General features: G+C 43.5%; 1 protein-coding gene and 1 non-coding gene across 5 annotated transcripts in view; one reads left to right on the forward strand and one right to left on the reverse strand.

Moving 5' to 3' along the window:
- Positions 1 to 19,425, forward strand: part of DGUOK (deoxyguanosine kinase) — a 31,775-nt gene that overhangs the window by 7,240 nt on the left and 5,110 nt on the right. For 2 of the 4 annotated variants that reach the window (XM_032272034.1, XM_032272035.1), the window contains exons 2-4: positions 6,548 to 6,660; positions 11,328 to 11,515; positions 15,615 to 15,762. In XM_032272034.1, the coding sequence (XP_032127925.1) occupies positions 6,548 to 6,660; positions 11,328 to 11,515; positions 15,615 to 15,762 (449 nt within the window). The remainder of the gene's footprint in view (positions 1 to 6,547; positions 6,661 to 11,327; positions 11,516 to 15,614; positions 15,763 to 19,425) is intronic. The other 2 variants (XM_032272036.1, XM_032272037.1) reach the window with 2 other exon arrangements.
- LOC116545487 lies at positions 2,651 to 2,757 on the reverse strand. Its single transcript, XR_004266328.1, has one exon. It is a non-coding gene; the product is annotated as a U6 spliceosomal RNA (small nuclear RNA).

The raw sequence follows: 19,425 nt of genomic DNA on the forward strand, positions 1-19,425 counted from the left end.
TAAGGGTTTTTTTGTTTTTGTCTTTTAAGCCTGCTGACTGATTTTTATTAACTTTGCCCAGAATGCTTTTAAGCTTGGAGCCAGTGTGATCCTGGGTACTCAGTCTTGGGGTTGGAACATAACTTGAAGGCAAGCTGTCAGCCTAAATCATCATTTCAGTGACAGTACCTACCACTTACTAGCTACTCCAGAAACATTTGTTGATTGAATGAACGAGTGAATGAATGCAGCATCAAATTCAGTTCCTGAAATAAAGACTTCAAATTTTCTTTGGAAGGATTTTTTAAAAAGACATTAGACAGTTTTATATGTTCTGCCTTTGCTGGATTTTGGTAAAAAATTTCAGAATTGGATTTTTTTCCTCATGTTTTTCATCTTGTTCAGGAGATGAAAATGCTGAGGTGATAAATATAGACTCCTATGAAATACAACTGTATTAAATGTAAAATAATAGGATCTATTATTTTGGTTATTATATCACATGCTATCTTACTACTAGAGTTTAGCAATATATAGCTATGGTAGGCATTGTAAGTTTATAGAAAATTTTGTGGGGAGAAAAAAGCAAGGCCTAGGAAAAGATGAGTGGTAACAACAGAACTCTGGCCCAGCCTGTGGAATGAGAATTGTGGAGCTAATGAAAATCAACATGTTGAAGCAATATACTCTTTTTTTTTTTTTTTTTGAGACGGAGTTTCGCTCCTGTTACCCAGACTGGAGTGCAATGGCGCGATCTCGGCTCACCGCAACCTCCGCCTCCTGGGTTCAGGCAATTCCCCTGCCTCAGCCTCCTGAGTAGCTGGGATTACAGGCACGCGCCACCATGCCCAGCTAATTTTTTGTAGTTTTAGTAGAGACGGGGTTTCGCCATGTTGACCAGGATGGTCTTGATCTCTTGACCTCGTGATCCGCCCGCCTCGGCCTCCCAAAGTGCTGGGATTACAGGCGTGAGCCACCGCGCCCGGCCGCAATATACTCTTAAGAAAGTACCAGCTGGGCACGGTGGCTCATGCCTGTAATTCCAGCCCTTTGGGAGGCTGAGGTGGGCAGATCACCTGAGGTCAGGAGTTCAAAGCCAGTCTGGCCAACATGGTGAAACCCTATCTCCACTAAAAATACAAACATTAGCCAGGCATAGTGGCACATGCCTGTAGTCCCAGCTTCTCGGGAGTCTGAGAGGCTGGAGAATTACTTGAACCTGGGAGTCAGAGGTTGCAATGAGCCAAGATTGCCCCACTGTACTCCAGGCCGGGCAATAGAGCAAGACTGTGTCTCCAAAAAAGGGAACAGCAGTAGCTCATGCATACACATGTAATCGCAGCACTTTGGGAGGCTGAGGCAGGCTGATCACTTGAACTCAGGGGTTTGAGACCAGCATGGGAAAGATGGTGAAGCTCTATGTCCACCAAAAATACAAAAAATTAGCTGGACGTGGTGTCACCGGCCTGTAGTTCCAGTTAGGAGGCTGAGGTGAGAAGATCACCTGAGCCCTGGAGGTGGAGCCAGGATCGCACCACTACACTCTAGCCTGGGTGACAGAGAGAGACCCCCATCTCAACAAAAGGAAAGATAACAGCTAAGCTAAGATATAACTAAATTGCGGTAAATCTGAGATAATGACATCATAAGAGATTGGCTAAAGAAGTATGGCTTTCTGTAGACCAGGGTTTTCTGGTTACTAGGAGGAGGCATCTGAAGCAGTGGAGAGCCAAATACCACCATTCTTATGAATCCCCTGTGAACACCTTGAAACATTTGTCTTAAAAACAAAAAACAAAAAACCTATTATGATCAGGTATCACAGCACTAAGAAGGTTATATTGTGTCTGGCTTTAATAAAAATATATAACTTTGAATTATTATTATTACTTTTTGAGATGGAGTCTCACTCTGTTGTCAGGCTGGAGTGCAGTGGTGCGATCTCTGCTCACTGCAGTCTCCGCCTCCCGGGTTCAAGCAATTCTCCTGCCTCAGCCTCCCGAGTAGCTGGGATTTCAGGCACCTGCCACCACACACAGCTATTTTTTGTATTGTTAGTAGAGACTGGGTTTCACCATGTTGGCTAGGATGATCTCGATCTCCTGACCTCATGATCCGCCTGCCTTGGCCTCCCAAAGTGCTGGGATTACAGGCGTGAGCCACCGCGCCCCACCTTGAATTATTTTTTAAAGTAATTATTCCACATCTGTGGGTGGTACTTGGCACAGCTCAATTGCAGTGGAATTAGTTTAAGACACACTGCCCCATAGTGAATTATCCAGGCTCTCCAATTATCCAGGCTCTCCAAGCCCCAGAAACATGAATGGCACAGCTTTCAGGACCTTTCACCACCATTTACTGTCATTGTGTGTGGAAGCTGCCTTCTGATTACTAACCTGGCTTTCCAGAAGCTTTGGAATGGGGCATAGGTTAAAGAGTACCCTGGGTATTGGATGTTACTGTTCCGGTCATTGGAACTGTATATTTCCTATTACATCTAATTTGTTGGCATTCTAGAGTTTGTGTGTTTAAATTGCATGAGTCAATTTCTTGGGAGTCCTTACTGCTGTTAGATGAACTAATAGTGTCTGACCTCAGAGGTGAAGTTGGTATTTCTCAAACCTCAGAGCCCTTCCTTTCCATCTGCAACAATTTTTTAAAATATTTTTTTAAAAATATGGAACGCTTCACGAATTTGCATGTCATCCTTGCGCAGGGGCCATGCTAATCTTCTCTGTATCATTCCAGTTTTAGTATATGTGCTGCCGAAGCGAGCACTGCAACATTTTTTTTAAGGTAATTGTTTTTAACTTTTTTTTTTTTTTTTTTTGAGAAGGAGTTTCGCTCTTGTTACCCAGGCTAGAGTGCAATGGCACCATCTCGGCTCACCGCAACCTCCGCCTCCTGGGTTCAGGCAATTCTCCTGCCTCAGCCTCCCGAGTAGCTGGGACTACAGGCGTGCGCCACCATGCCCAGCTAATTTTTGTATTTTTAGTAGAGACGGGGTTTCACCATGTTGACCAGGATGGTCTCGATCTCTTGACCTCGTGATCCACCCGCCTCAGCCTCCCAAAGTGCTGGGATTATAGGCGTGAGCCACCGCGCCCGGCCTGTTTTTAACTTTTAAAATATATAAGTAATTCTAACAATTATTCAATCCCAGCCATCTAACAAATCAGCTATGTTTATCTTTTCATATTAAAATAGCTTTTTAGCCTATAGGCAGCGACCATATTTTAGACTTATTAAACAACCTACAATCTAAATACTGAGAATCTGGGTTAAATATTTTAAGTGAGAGCTTACTCAGGGCAGACAGGTATCTGATAATTTACACATTCAACCGGTTGGCACCTGACCAGTGTGGTAGGAATGCAGAGCTAGAGAAGTCCTGAAGAAGTGGGACCTTAGGCTTGGTGGGGGAAAAGAATTTAGACACAGGCCTAGGAGAGCAGGGGAGGGCATTTATTCATTGGAGTGTGGGAAGAGCAGGGTTTGAACAAATGTGAAGAAGCACACACAAGTTAGGTGGAGGTGGGGACTGAGCGATGAGCGTGACTGTACAAATTCACAGATTCATGCTGTTTGTTCTTATCCTGTCTATTCAGAGAGGAGTTGGGGTGGCATGTAGTACATGTCATCTATTAGATGTGTGGGTTCTTGTGCTGAGACATCAGCACCCCAATCAGTAACCATGAGTGGAAGGATGCCCCCCTTCTTTCCCTTGAGAAAGATTACTTCTGATAGAGGAGATTGAGCTCCAGATACAGTCTAAAGATTCATTTTTTATTTTTCACAAATGCAGGGTTTAGAGGGAACTGAAATTAATAACATTGTGTATTTTATTCATGTGGCCAGGATTGTACTTCGTTTTTTTTTTTTTTTTTTTTTTTTTGAGACGGAGTTTCACTCTTGTTACCCAGCCTGGAGTGCAATGGCCCAATCTCAGCTCACTGCAACCTCCGCCTCCTGGGTTCAGGCAATTCTCCTGCCTCAGCCTCCTGAGTAGCTGGGATTACAGGCACGCGCCACCATGCCCAGCTAATTTTTTGTATTTTTAGTAGAGACGGGGTTTCACCATGTTGACCAGGATGGTCTCGATCTCTTGACCTCGTGATCCACCCGCCTCGGCCTCCCAAAGTGCTGGGATTACAGGCTTGAGCCACCGCGCCTGGCCGTACTTCGTTTTCTACCCTGGAGGAGCCCCATCCTCTAGCTGGAGAAACAATGACAATTGCAGTGAGGGAGTCTCACCCAAAATACCAAGCCAAGCACAAAGGAGGACTAGCTAATCCAGCTTAGAGGTGTCAGGATCTGGAAAGGCTTCACACAGGAGGTACATCTTAGAGCCTTGAGGATTGAGTAAGAGTTGGTCAGGGGAGGAGAGGAGGTGCTTCAGGAAATGGGAGAGCATATACAAAGTCATATTTGCAAGAGAGAACATGGCGTGATTGGAGTTTGATTCTGCAGGAGTGTAGGCTGTCTGAAGGAAAGCCCAGGCCAGAGAGGGCTATGCAGGGATCAGATCTTGTGTCTTGCAGACCACGTTGAAGAGTTTGGAGTTTGTAATGAAGCTTGTTCAGGCCTTAGGTCAGATGTCACTGGCTTCCCATTGCCATTAGAATAGAATTCAGAGTTCTTACCGTGGCCACAAGGCCCTCTATGACCTGGCCCTGGACTGCCCATATGGCCTTGCACATCTTGAGCCACTCCTCCATTGCTTGCCCATGCTGTAGCCAGTAGGGAGCTGTCAAAAAATTGTAAGCAGTGCTATTTTGTGTTCAGTCTGACCACAGTATGGAGCATGGATTGAAGAGGGCAAAGCCAGCATCGGAAAGACAAGAGACGATAAGAAGCTGTTCTTGAGCATGGAGGTGGGAATGGAGAGAAAATGACAAATATGAAAAACTTAGAAGCAAATGCAGAAGGATTTGGTGGCCACTTGAGGTTTGGCAGAGGAGGGACTTCCATCAGTGAGTGGATAGTGCGTTCATACCCTGTGGTCTGGGATACAGGAGGAAGCTCAGTTTGGTGGCAAAGATGATTAGTTCATTTAGGAAATATGTTGACTTTGAGGTGTTTGTGGGATGTCCCAAGTGGAGATGTCTGGAGCGTTTTTGAATAGTGTCTGTGGAGCTCAGGGAGGTATGGGCCAAACCTTGGTATAAGTGGGAAAAGATAACTTGAATGTTGTGGTACTAGGTTGATTTCATCTCCAAAATACTTCTCGAAACAACCACTACTTTTTACTCCTCTGCTGTCACCCCAGAGCAAGCTGCTCTATCTTTTAACTAGTCTGCTGCTTCTGCTTCAGCCCTTTCTTACACAGCTGGTGGAGTGATCTTTTAAAAATGAAGAGTCGGCCAGGTGCAGTGGCTCAGGCCTGTAATCCCAGCACTTTGGGAGTCCAAGGCTGGTGGATCATGAGGTCAAGAGGTAAGACCATCCATGGTGAATCCCTGTTCTCTAATAAAAATACAAAAAATAGCTGAGTGTGGTGGTGTGAACCTGTAGTCCCAGCTACTTGGGAGGCTGAGGCAGGACAATCGTTTAAACCCAGGAGGCGGAGGTTACAGTGAACCAAGATCGCACCACTGCACTCCAACCTGGTGAAAGAGTGAGTCTCCATCTCAAAAAAAAAAAAAAAACAAAAAGGAGCGACAAGGAGTCTTGTAATTTCCCTACTTAAAACCAATCCTCACTGACTTCCCATTGCCCTTAGAATAGAATTCAGTCTTCTTCTCATGACTGTGAAGCCCAGTGTATGTGACCTGGCCCTGGCCTCCTTGTCTGTGTGGCCACACCCATTTTGAGCCATTCCTTCATCACTTGCTCATGCTGTAGCCATACTGGCTTCTTCTAGGGCCTCAAACTTCTGTATTGCTGTGTGGCAAGTTCTTTCTCTTCCCGCTGCATGAATTGTCATCTTTCAGGTCTCGCCTTAGATGTCATTTTTTCAAAGGAGCCTTCTCTGACCCCCTGGGCCATCCTGCATTTTTTTGTAGCACCTAACACAACTTTTTAGTTTTAATTATGTGTTTTTCTACTATCTGTTACCCATACAAGCTCTGTGAGGGCAAAATCCATTCTGTGTTTTGTTTACCATTGTACCCATAGTGACTGACAGTCCTGAGCACATAGTCAGCACTCCATGAATTAGATTTGTTGAATGAAGGATTATAATCATTTTTATTTTTTATCTTGAAAAATTTAGAAATTTTACACAAATAGGATGGTGACTCAAGTGATAGAACTTATGGAGCTGATTTCATCTACTTTTATATTTCAACTGTTATTAAATGCCCTGCCTCTGGAAGGTTGAGACATGGAAATTGCAAATTAAATCTTGAAGAATTTTTCTTCGTTGTTGGCTGTATTCATTATGATGGCTCTGGTTTGCATGGATTGACCTATTATCAGTCTGACAATGGTTTGGCTGCTGAGTTTGAAATTCAGAAAACTGATACTTATTCCCTTGAGTTGGGTGTTTGTGCCAGAGTTTAGCAGCTATCCTTCTCCTTCAGCCCTGATTTGGGAAGCATCCCAATACATGCTGTTTGCATTGCAGCTGTGGGAAAGTCCACCTTTGTGAAGTTACTCATGAAAACTTACCCAGAGTGGCACGTAGCTACAGAACCTGTAGCGAGATGGCAGAATATCCAGGCTGCTGGCACCCAAAAAGTAAGTTTTTAGCTGTGGTGGGTAGTTGGCAGACATGGGTGAATAATCTAATTGTCATAATTTAATTTACTCTGAGTGGGTAAAGTAGCCCAGCTTGAGTATCCTTTTTAAAATAGCTTCATTCCAGAAAGCAGACCACATACACCAGAGAGGATATGACTTGTTTGAATATGTGTAGTTTTGATTTTTGTGGTTTTTATATGTCTATCTAAGTGACTGCCTCTGTTGTTTGTGGTTTCCCAAAGCATGTCCAACCATCATGTATGGCTTTGAAGATGAATTTTGTCATTCCTACACTTAAGTATTTATGTTATTACTAAAGCTAACCACTAGGATTAATAACTAATTATAGTGATTTTAACTTTTTAATAAAGTCTTAGAAATTGGAAGGGATATTAGAGAGGTTCCTGCCACACTTTGAGTCAATGGGAGAGGTAATTGCTAACATTTATGAGCACATACTATGTGCCAGGTACTGTACTTATGCCAAACATGGTACATTTTACTTATATCTCATGGCTTAGGCCCTGGTGTCAAGACTACAGCTTTGGCAGAGGCCATAAGGTTGGTATCCAGCCACATGAGTGAGTAAGGAAGGACCTGTTTCGACAGGACCCTCAGGAGTGGAAGCACCATGCCTCCTCAGGCACCATGAACTTCTGCCGCCACCTGAACATTCACCGAGTGGCGCATTCTGGTTCTTAACTCTAATTACTAGACAATTCTGCCTTTTAATGAGCCATGTTGCACCCCTGTGACTCTGACTCATTGGTTCAAGTTCTGCCTCCTAAGTCTTTTAACTTTTCCTTGTAACAACCCTATATATAGTTGACGGCAATGATTTTCCTGTTCTTTCTCCCCCTCAAGCCTCTCTCCCTTTTTTTTTTTTTTAAGTCTCATTCTGTTCCCAGGCTGGGGTGCAGTGGTGTGATCTCAACCCACTGCAACCTCCACCTCCTAGGTTCAAGCATTTCTCATGCCTCAGCCTCCTGAGTAGTTGGTTCTATGGGTGCACACCATCACTCTGGGCTAATTTTTGTATGGGGTTTCGCCATGTTGGCCAGCCTGGTCTCGAACTCCTGGGCTCAAGCAGTTCACCTACCTTGGCCTCCAAAGTGCCGGGATTATAGACATGAGCCACCAAGCCTGGTCAAGTCTTCTCTCTTTCTAGCCAAACACCTCCAGTTTTCTTCCAGGCTATTCTTTACTCTGAAGTAACTTTGCCTAAGTGATGACCCGGAATTTGTTCACTTTCCACTTTGAATTTACTAAGAGTGCTACTTGGAGGTGAACAGGACATTCTGGATATAGTCTAAGTGGGACAGAGTATCATGGAACTTGTTCCTGGGTGCCATTTTTCTTTTTTATTCCAACCCAGAATTGTGTTACCTTTTCTGGCTGGCATATCATGCCTATTGAGGATTTTTGCTTCTTACGTTGTCTGTTTATATGTCTGTATGTGTGCCTGTGTGTGTTATTTGTAAAATTAACTTTCCTATGTAGGAATAAATTATGTATCTTTTTCTGAGTATGCCACACGTCACCTGTTGAGATTTCAAAATACAGTCATGGGCCACATAATGATGTTTTTGTCAATGATAGACCATGTATACAATGGTGGTTCCATAAGATTATAACAACATATTTTTACTGTACCTTTTCTATGTTTAGATACACAAATACTTACCATTGTGTTACAGTTGCCTGTAGGATGTGATACAGTAGGATGTGATACAGCTTTGTAGCCTAGGAGCAATAGGGTATACCATATAGCCTAGGTGTGTAGCAGGCTATCCCATCTAGGTTTATGTGAGTACATTCTGTGATGGTCACATGGTGACAAAATTTCCTAATGATGCATTTCTCAGAACATATTCCTGTTGTTAAGGATACATGACTGTATGTCCACAATTGTTTGATATTCCTCCCTTCAAGAAGTAGAGCATGATTCTTGCCTTGAATGTGGCTGGACTTTGTGATTTGTTTCTAGTAAATAGAAAGTAGCAAAAACAAGAAATACCTTTCTAGGGTAGGTTATAAGACCTACCCTAGCTTTCATCTTGCTCTAGGGGAAACCAGCTGTTGTGTCAGGAAGCAGCCTTTTCAAGGGGCCCACACGAGAGGAACCAGCGACAGTCCAGCCTTCAGGCGACCATGGGCTCAGCCAACATCTTGACCGAAACGTCATGAGAAACCCTGAGGCCCAGCCACCCAGCTAAGCTGCTTCTCAGATTCCTGCCCCTTACAAACTGAGATAATGAATGTTTAAGCCACTGAACTTTGGAGTAATTTGTTAGGCAACAATAGATAATTAATCATCCTTTAATCCCATTATTCACAGGTAAAATGGACTTTTTTCTACAAAGAAAATGTATAGATTTACATACACTTACATAAATGTATAAAATATATATACATTTGCTTTTTGAAACAAAAATTGTGATTGTTACCTGCATGTCACTTAATAGACAAGATCTTCCTTTCCCTGTGATGTCCTTTTAATGGTTGTAGTGCACTACACAATGTGAATATTATCATTTAGTTATCCAGTCCTTTATTTTGAGTATTTCCTTTTCTTATTTTTCCTATTATAAACAGTGTTGCAGTGATGAATATCATTGTAGCTATGCTGTTTGTTTTTTAACATAAAGCCATGTTTTGTGTATCTTTGTATTCTTTAGTGAATTGCCTGTTCAGGCCCCAGGAGTTTGAGACCAGCCTGGGTAGCAAAGTGAGACCCTATCTCTACAAAAAAAAAAAAAAAAAAAAAGTTTTAAAAAGTAGGTGAGGACAGTGGTATGCACAGTAAAGGTTGAAATAAATGTTAGTTCCTTTTTCTATACCCTTATGGTACCCTGCCCGTGTAGCGCCTCATCCACATAGGCCTTCAGTTACTGGTGATTAAATGAATAAATACAGATCCAAAGTGTTTTTGTACAATACTCACTTTTGCATTGTTGAGTCAACAGCAGACCCAGAAAAGAATCTGAGGCCGGTCAGTCGTGCTGGCTTACTCCTGTAATTTCAGCACTTTGGGAGGGTGAGATGGGTGGATCACCGGAGGTCAGGAGTTCGAGACCAGCCTGGCCAACATGGTGAAACCCCATCTCTACTAAAAGTACAATAATTAGCTGCTGGTGGTGACAGGCACCTGTAATCCCAGCTACTCAGTAGGCTGAGGCAGGAGAATCTCTTCAGTTCTTGCAGTGGGGAGAGGGGGTGGAGGTTGCAGTGATCTGGGAGGTTGCAGTGAGCTAAGATCAAGCCACCGCACTCCAGCCTGGGCAGTAGAGTGAGACTCTGTCTCAAAAAAAAAAAAAAAAAAAAAAAAAAGAATTCTGGGCTGCTGAACATCCTACACTTGTGCCTACTTGCACATGCCGAGTAAGTGAAACGCTTCAAATTATGTTTCACAAAGTCTCTAGAATGAAGGAGGGTTTTGTTTTTGTTTGTTTTAACAAACAAATTCTAGTCTTTATATGAAAGATAGAATTCTGTATGAAAGATAGAATTCTGTTTGGTGGTTGATTGGTTGGATTTTCAAATAAGCAGTTGCTTTCTTGTTTGCCTTGAAATTTCATAAACAAATAGCTACAGATGGAAGCTTAAAAGAGAGGCTACATAGTGTTACAGTGGAAAGATTTGATTCCAAGTTAAATTTTAGTTGGTTGTTGACTGTTATTTCCTCCCCAGACAGACTTCACAAATCCCTCAATCAGTGATTGTGTTAATTCTATATATGGTTCTTCCTCTGCTTTTGTTATATTGAAAGTGGCATGTAATCTCCCTTTAGAGAGTCTTATCTAATAGGTAGGAAAATGTCTGACCCGGTGCTTGACTCACACCTGGAATCCCAGCACTTTAGGAGGCTGAGGTAGATGGATCATGAGGTTGGGGTCAGGAGATCAAGATCAACCTGGCCAACATGGTGAAACCCTGTCTTTACTAAAAATACAAAAATTAGTCTGGCATGGTGGTGTATGCCTGTAGTCCCAGCTACTCAGGAGGCTGAGGCAGGAGAATCACTTGAACCTGAGAGGCAGAGGTTGCAATGAGCCGAGATCGCGCCACCACACTCCAGCCTGGGCAACAGAGCAAGACTCCATTCCCCCCAAAAAATCTCATCCCTGATTATTTTACTTTTTAATTAGTTAATTTATTTTTGTGACGGAGTTTCATTCTTGTTGCCCAGGCTGGAGTGTGATGGCGCAATCTTGGCTCACTGCAACCTCTACCCCCTGGGTTCAAGCAATTCTCCTGCTTCAGCCTCCCGAGTAGCTGGGATTATATTATACTCAGCCTCCTGAGTAGCTGGGATTACAGGCATGCACCACCACGCCTGGCACATTTTATATTTTTAGTAGAGACAGGATTTCTCCATGTTGGTCAGGCTGGGCTTGAACTCCCAACCTCAGGTGATCCCATCCACCTCGGCCTCCCAGAGTGCTGGGATTACAGGCATGAGCCACCGCACCCAGCCTGATTATGAAATTTTGACTAAGCTGGGGATCTGATTTTACCTTTTTGGTGGAAGGAAACTTTTGTAATTTCTTCCCTCATTTATTTTTAAACCTGTTTGGGGGAGGTAGGGGTATGTGTGGAAGGGTGTACGTTATGGAGTAAATATGCTTTCTAGGAAGTTTTTTTTTTTTTTAATTATCCTCTAGGCCTGCACTGCCCAAAGTCTTGGAAATTTGCTGGATATGATGTACCGGGAGCCAGCACGATGGTCCTACACATTCCAGACATTTTCCTTTATGAGCCGCCTAAAAGTACAGCTGGAGCCCTTCCCTGAGGAACTCTTACAGGCCAGGAAGCCAGTACAGATCTTTGAGAGATCTGTGTACAGTGACAGGTAAGACGCCAAGCCCTCCACCAGTCACAAGCCCCATGCTCAATGCTGCCTGTTTACTCTTCTTACACAGATCCTACACTGCTCTGGTCATTGAGAATTATACTTTGAAAAATTGTCTTCTTTTTTTTTTTTCTTTTTTTGAGATGGAGTTCCACTCTTGTTACCCAGGCTGGAGTGCAATGGCGCGATCTCGGCTCACCGCAACCTCCGCCTGCTGGGTTCAAGCAATTCTCCTGCCTCAGCCTCCCGAGTAGCTGGGACTACAGGCGCACGCCACCATGCCCAGCTAATTTTTGTATTTTTAGTAGAGACGGGGTTTCACCATGTTGACCAGGATGGTCTTGATCTCTTGACTTCGTGATCCACCTGCCTCGGCCTCCCGAAGTGCTGGGATTATAGGGGTAAGCCACTGCGCCTGGCCCAATTGTCTTCTTTTTTAAAGACAACACTATACAGATTTGTCCAGAGTTCTACTTCTACCAAATTGTCATCTATGTTAAGAAAGGAAATTGTGGTTTTCATAAACTGAATGCTTCGAATTTCTTACATTGCTACTGATTACCTTATGTTTCCTTATTTTCTGGCATGGAGCAAGCTGGTAGCCACCTAATGTAATCATCACATGCTAAAAGGCACAGAATAGACATTTTAAGTAGCAGCATATATTCTAGGAAATCAAATGAATCAGTGGTTGGTTATCCTCTTTAAGAAAAAAACAGACGGAATTAAAATTTATGTTCCTAAAAGTGATACAAGAGATATTTTCAGCCTTTTTTTTATTCTTCAAGAAAGGATGCTTAGGCAGAAATAGCACATCTGTGAAACTGGCTTCTGTCTCAGATTTAGCCCTTTTTGACCCCTTCTTCTGTGAGAGGGCTTCTTGCTGGCCAGAGTCTAGTGGGCATCAGTGCCTGTGTCAGATCAGGGATGGCATCATCCTGACCACCTGAGGGAGTGAGATGTGAAGTCACTATTAATGCAGGCTAGCAGCTACCCTGGGAAGTGAGCCCCTCTGCTCCAGAAGAGCTAAGACATGCAGGCTCCAGAATGCTTGGCTCTGCCATAGAGACCAGGCTGTGACTTGAGGTTAAGCTGCCTAGAGACAAAGTCAGGATGGCTTGATCTGGACACTGCTGGGGTTTTTCTTGTCTGAAGCCTATGAATGACCAGTATCAGTGTGAAATGGTGCTTTCAAGCAGTATGATCTTTCTTAAGCCTCTTTGAATTATCAAAATGGAAAACGGTGCATTTTTGTTGTCTATTCACTACTGAAGACACTCGGTTACTCTCTTAATTCCAAATTAGACAAACTAGTTCTATTTCTTAGTGCTCCCAGAAAGCCTCCGAGAAGAAAAAATAAGGGGACATTTGTAAATGACAAGTGATTTTTCTGACTTTACCCCCAAATCATGTAAGATATGTAAAACAAACCCTATAGACTATGCATTCCTTCTTTATGTAACCGGAGAGAATCTACTTTTTATAAAAGCTAAACATGTGAATTACAGATAGCTGGGCTGTAGGTTTTAGTTCTTTTTCAACTGTTGGATATACCACCTGCCTGTTTTCCTCTCTCCTCTGCCAAGCCATGCCTCTCGGACTCAGAAGTTGAATGGGTTACTGGGAAAATCATATGAGTTACTTGGAAACAGTCAGTTTTTTTTTTTTTTAAAGACAGGGTTTCACCATGTTGGCTAGGGTAGTCTCGAACTCCTGACTTCAGGTGATCCGCCCGCCTTGGCCTCCCAAAGTGCTGGGATTACAGGTGTGAGCCACCACGTCCGGCCTAGAGTCAGTTTTTATTTCTAGTCCCTTCATAAAGTAGGCATGTGAGACCCTCAGAGGAAAATAGAGAAGTAGAAACACTTTGTTAATTAGAAATGCATTAATAAGCTACACGGATCTTAACCTTTACTTGTAAAGGAAGAGGTAAGAATTGATTACACTATGGGCATATAACATGCTTCCAGGTGCTATCTTCAGTGAGGGCATTTTTGAGACAGAAAGGAAAACTAATTATAAGTTCTAATCCTTAGGGTAATTTAGACTTTGTTCACTCAGCACAGATTTATTGAATGCCTCCTCTGTTGAGGCACCAGTTCCTGCCTAACAGGGACTGAACACATGCTCACATGTGTGATACTTGTTCCAAAGGAGGAACACAGGTTATCTGAGAGAGTTGATTATAGGGAGGAAGAAATCTTAGTCATTTCTGTTTGAGTTAAAGGAAACACTAGCATATGGTTTTAGAGCAGAGGCCCTGACTCCTAGATCCTTAACGCCCTGTTCTGCCCTGCAGTCCCTGCATTCAGTCTGCAGTACTTCCCTCCCACTCAGCGCCACAGCCTTCTACCCCTTCACCCCATCACCACCACGAGCTTTGAAGAAATAAAGGAAGTGCTCTTTCTCAAGAGAGCCAAGAACCCCTTTCATAGGGCTTATTAGCAAACCTTTAATTTCTCTTTATAGAAATTTATACTGTTTTGTTTTAAGACAGTCTTGCTCTGTTGCCCAGGCTGGAGTGCAGTGGTATGATCTTGGTCTACTTCAAACCCTGCCTCCTGGTTCAAGCAATTCTTGTGCCTCAGTCTCCCAAGTAGCTGGGATTACAGGCACATGCCACCACACCTAGCTAATTTTTGTATTTTTAGTAGAGACGAAGTTTCGTTAAGTTGGCCCAGCTGGTCTCAAACTCCTGGCCTCAGGTGATCTACCCACCTCGGCCTCCCAAAGTGCTGGGATTACAGATGTGAGCCACAGTGCGTGGTCACTTTGTAGGATCTTAATTTCATTTTCTAGTTATCTGTGAAGAAGCCAAAAACATTTTGAGTTTAAAATGTTATCCTTTTCTTTATTTTCATCAACTAGGCTATGGCTAAACCATTCCAGACTGGGAAAGTTTAGTTTTGAAGTTTCTAAGCTTCTTCGTAGCCTAACAAAAAGCAGTTATAATAATAATTAAGATATCTTGAATACTATGTGCCAGTCACTCTTCTAAGCACTTTATGAGGATTATATACAAGTCCTCATAATAATGGGCTGCAAGGATTTGAGTGACTTGCCCAAGGTAACATAGCTAGTGAATGTTTCTGGAGTGTTATTCTGGAAGGTATTCTCTTAATGGTGATGCACACAGCCTTGCAGTGTGCATTTTCCTGAGCCATCGTACGCAAGGGTTCTGAATTTAATTTTCTCTGAAGTGGCCAGTTGCTGAGCATAGCCTTGAAAACTGGAGTCCCTTATTTAGGATGCAAATTATGTTATATGTTAAAATGCCTGAGGTTCGAAAGCAGAATTGACCTGGGTTTGAAGCCATGGTTTGTGTTTAGCTCTGATTTCCTGTTTACCAGATGCTCTTTTGGCCTTAGAAATAAGCAGGGGGCAAAGCTAGTTTGATTTTTAGCTTTAGCTTTCTTTTATCTGAACTAGAAACTCAGCAGCAGAGGAAGCAAGCAAGAGCTCATATGCACTTTCCAAAAGAGTCTGCTTTCTTGGTAATACTGAAATTAGTAGGAAATGCATTTTCTGCTCCATAGAGGACATCACATAAATACTATTTTTTCTGCGTGTTTCAGCTAGACAAAAGGACGGCTAAGTAGCCTGGAGACTCAGAAGCCTTCAGTCCTTGTATGAAATTTGGTGGGTGGCTTTATACTGGATTCACTTGTTTGTTTGGGGCCTTGCTTTAATAATAATAAGCAAATCTCAAAAGTTCAAGTTTACATATATTATTTGCTATATGTTCTGACTAGTTTCTAATAAAGAAAATTGTTAGAGACCAATGATATTATCTTCTGTTCCTTTTATTCCAGTGAATCAGTCCATCTGGAAAGGAGTGGTTTCAGCCTCCAGAGTCTAGATCCTATTTCCCATCTTAGTATTGAGCAGGGAGGGAGGTATGGGTTAAGAATTTAGATTTCTTAAGGATTGATGAGGAGCTAGAAAGGTTAAGTGTGGTTTGAACAGACATGGAACAAGTTGGTTATTGATTTTTCTGCTTTTCTCTCTCTTTCTCTCTTTCTCTCTCTCTCGTGCCTTTCATTCAATTTCCCATTCTCCTCCCCCTCCCCGTCCCCATCCCACTTCCATTTCCAACCAGGTATATCTTTGCAAAGAATCTTTTTGAAAATGGTTCCCTCAGTGACATCGAATGGCATATCTATCAGGACTGGCATTCTTTTCTCCTGCGCGAGTTTGCCAGCCGGCTCACATTACATGGCTTCATCTACCTCCAGGCTACTCCCCAGGTAACACAGAACCTAAAGCCTTAGACATTAGGGCCATATGAAACCTAAGAAGTGACATTCATGGAGCCCCTGATTTTCTGGTTGGAGAAATTAGAGCATAGACATTACCTGCAGCATGGAGAGCAGTGGGGGATACCCTCCTGTCCCACCGTTGAGCACCCCTTTCCCCACTGGCTTCATGCAGCAGAGTGCTAAAGCCATTGACTGTGCATGAAAGGATTCCCGTTGATCTAGCAACAACAGAGCAAATCGAGCGTCATCTTTATCACTCAGGGTTTTCAGGTGGGACGCTCTGACCTGTAGTCACTTGCCTCAGCTCCTCCTTCTCTCTGACAGGGTCATCAGAGTGTGTAGTAGTTTCAATGGTTTCCTGAATAAGATGTGAGGAGGAGAAGGAGAATTTTCTCTTATTGACACTGCCCTAATAGCTCTTTTTTGAACCCTGATGCCACTGGGAAGGGAGAAGGGACCATAGTAGTTCCATTCTGTGACTCTCTGACTGGTGCCATCCTGCATGCAGTAGGATGATGTCATTGCAGGAGCACCAAAGTCTCTGGAGATGGAAGTGAACTCTGGCTTCTGCTGACTGGTAGTGACCTTGGGCAGCCCCTGGAGACCTTTCCATTAGAAAGATCCCTGCATGTAAAATCCACTGGCTTAATCTAGATGATCTCTAAGGGCTCTTCTGGAGAGGGATTCTGAGTGAAGGTGAGAGGTGTTTGTTGTTGTTTTTGTTTGTTTGTTTTCTGAGATGTACTGTTCTCAGCTATTGGGACATACCTCCAATATATAGTCAAATGCCAGATATAACACATACTGTTAAAAGGAAGGAAAGCTGTCTCCAAGCTAGAGGCTATGCCTTTTAGAGATGGAACTGATACTTGTGGGCAGAAAGGAGCCTGAGAACAGACTGAGCAGAACCAGAGGATGAGTAGGAGAGCTCCCGTCACACAGCTTCACACCAGCCAACGAGGAGAGGACTGGAAAAAAGGGGCTTATGAAGGTGGCAACCAGGAAGAATGAGGCCCCTGAATGTGACTGGGACCAGATATTGAGGATCTTTGTGTTGAGAGTTTCTGGACATTATGAGGCAAAAGCTAGATCATAGGAGGGAATAAGAGATTCTACAGAAATAAATAAGGGTTAAGGTTTAAAATGAAACTGGCCTGGCTGCGGTGACTCACACCTGCAATGGGAGGCTAACATGGGAGGATCACTTGAGGTCGGGAGTTCAAGAGCAGCCTAGGCAATATAGTGTGACCCCCCCATCTCTACAAAAAAATTTTAAAATTAGCCAAGTGTGGTTATGTGTGCCTGTGGTTCTAGCTACTGGGGAAGTGAGGCAGGAGGATCGCCTGAGTTCAGGAGCTTGAGGCTGCAGTGAGCTGTGATCAAGCCACTGTACTCCAGCCCAGGTGACAAAGTGAGAACTTGTCTCTAAAATAAATTAAAACTGAACTAAAGTTTCAGTGAGGCCAGAGGGCTAAGAAACTTCCATAAATAGAACTACACTAAAGTTAGATGCATTGATTGCAAGTTGACCAGGTGGGTCATGTTTATTTGACTTACTTCAATAGTCTTCATTGTCTGGGAGCCAGAATAGAAGAAGGGGATTATATTTTAGGGGTAGGGATAAGTGTCAGCAATTGTGGGGAGAAGAGTCGCCTCACAAAGAGGACAGTTTGAAGTGTCGAAGTGTAGGGTTCAAGTTGAGAGAGAAGTTCTGAGCCCCAGGAAGGCTTGTGGCCTGGGTCAGAGAGAAGTGACAGTGCTATAAGGTTGGACTGAGTAAAGGTCCTAGTTGGAATTTGAAGAGGTGACAAGTTTCCTGTGGGAGTCATGGGGTGGCTGGACTGAAAGAAGCAGGAGGCTGAGGAGCTGAGCATTAGGAGAAGTGAGAATGCTGACTTAACCTTTTCCAAGAGAAACAGAACTTCAGCACAATCAGCTCAGTGCCATGAAGCCAGCACTGGGGAGGAGTGAGAGAGGAAGTGGGCTGACTCATTCTTGGGAGCAAAATGGGGCTACTTGGGCTAGCTGAAGAGGCTCTTGTTTCTGGGTAGTGGAAGTTGGACCCAGCAAGGAGAGCAAGAAAGTCTTAATTGCTTTTCTTCTTTGTGCACTCTGAATGACCTTGTAACAGAATGCCTGAAACTGGTTAATTTATAAAGAGGCTTATTTTGGCTCACAGTTATGGAGACTGGGAAGTCCAAATTGGGCAGCCTCAACTTCCAGTGAGGGCCTCCTGCTGCCTCATCACATGGTGAAGTGAAAGGGAGCAGGAACGTGCAAAAGGGGCAAGACAGGAGGAGCAGCCTTGCTTTATAACATCCTGCTCTCATGGCAACTGGCCCAGTCGTACGAGAGTGAGAACTCACTCCTGCAAGAATTGACCCAGTCCCAGGACACTGACATTAATCTGTCTTAACAACCTAATCACCTCTTAAAGGCCCCACCTCCCAACACTACCACCCTGAGGACCAACTTTCCAACACATGAATGCTGGGGGATATACTCTTAAACCATAGCAAATGGTGATGACAGTCATCATCACTTGGGGGCAGATCCGCCTTTTCGGAGTGGCTAGTTGAAATATTTTAGCTGGAGTAGAATGAGAAGAATTGAAGGATTATTGCAACTTAATGGTAGAAAAGAAAATAACTTATTCGTTTTGGAATTAGATGGGGATTTTAATGCTGTTTTGATGGCATTAGACCCAGAGATCCAGGAATGCCCATATTTCTTCCCTGAAGTCACACTTGACCTCTTCTGTGAAATTCAGAGGTAACTGTACCCAAGGGAAGAGCAGAATAGAAGTTGACATATCACTATGTAAAAAGCTGTGCAAGTGCCTAATCTTCCAGTTCAGAGGTCTAGTAAATACTAGCTTTGAGCATGTCAGATGGACTTCATAGGGTCTTCTGCTCCTTTCTACCTATTCCCTAACTACTTTTTTCTTTTTTTTTTTTTTGAGACGGAGTTTTGCTCTTGTTGCCCAGACTGAAGTGCAATGGTGTGATTTTGGCTCACTGCAGCCTCTGCCTCCCATATTTAAGTGATTCTCCTGCTGAAGCCTCCTGAGTACCTGGGATTACAGGTGCCTGCCACCACGAATGGCTAATTTTTATATTTTTAGTAGAAACGGGGTTTCACCATGTTGGCCAGGATGGTCTCCATCTCTTGACCTTGTGATCCTCCTACTTCGGCCTCCCAGAATGCTTGGATTACAGGCGTGAGCCACTGTGCTGAGCCTACTTCCTTAACTTCTTAAATGCAAGCTGGGCCAGGCCAGGCCAAAGTGTGGTGGCTCACACCTGGTAATGCCAGCACTTTGGGAGACCAAGGTGGGAGGACTACTTGAGCCCAAGCATTCAAAACCCTCCTGGGGAACATAGTGAGACCCGCCCCCCACTACAAAAAATCTAAAAATTAGCCAAGTAGGTGGTGTGTCTGTATTCCTAGCTACTCAGCAGGCTGAAGTGAAAGGATCACTAGAGCCTGGGAGATTGAGGCTGCAGTGAATCATGATTGCACCACTGCATTTCAGCCTAGGCCACAAAGCAAGACCCTGTCTAAAACAAATAAATAAATAAATAAACCTTTTTTTTTTTTCCTTAAAGCAAACAAGTCAGGCCGGGCACAGTGGCTCACTGATGCCCATAA

Source organism: Sapajus apella, unplaced genomic scaffold, assembly GCF_009761245.1.
Source record: "Sapajus apella isolate SASKATOON/1434 unplaced genomic scaffold, GSC_monkey_1.0 scaffold276, whole genome shotgun sequence".
Lineage (NCBI taxonomy): Eukaryota > Metazoa > Chordata > Mammalia > Primates > Cebidae > Sapajus > Sapajus apella.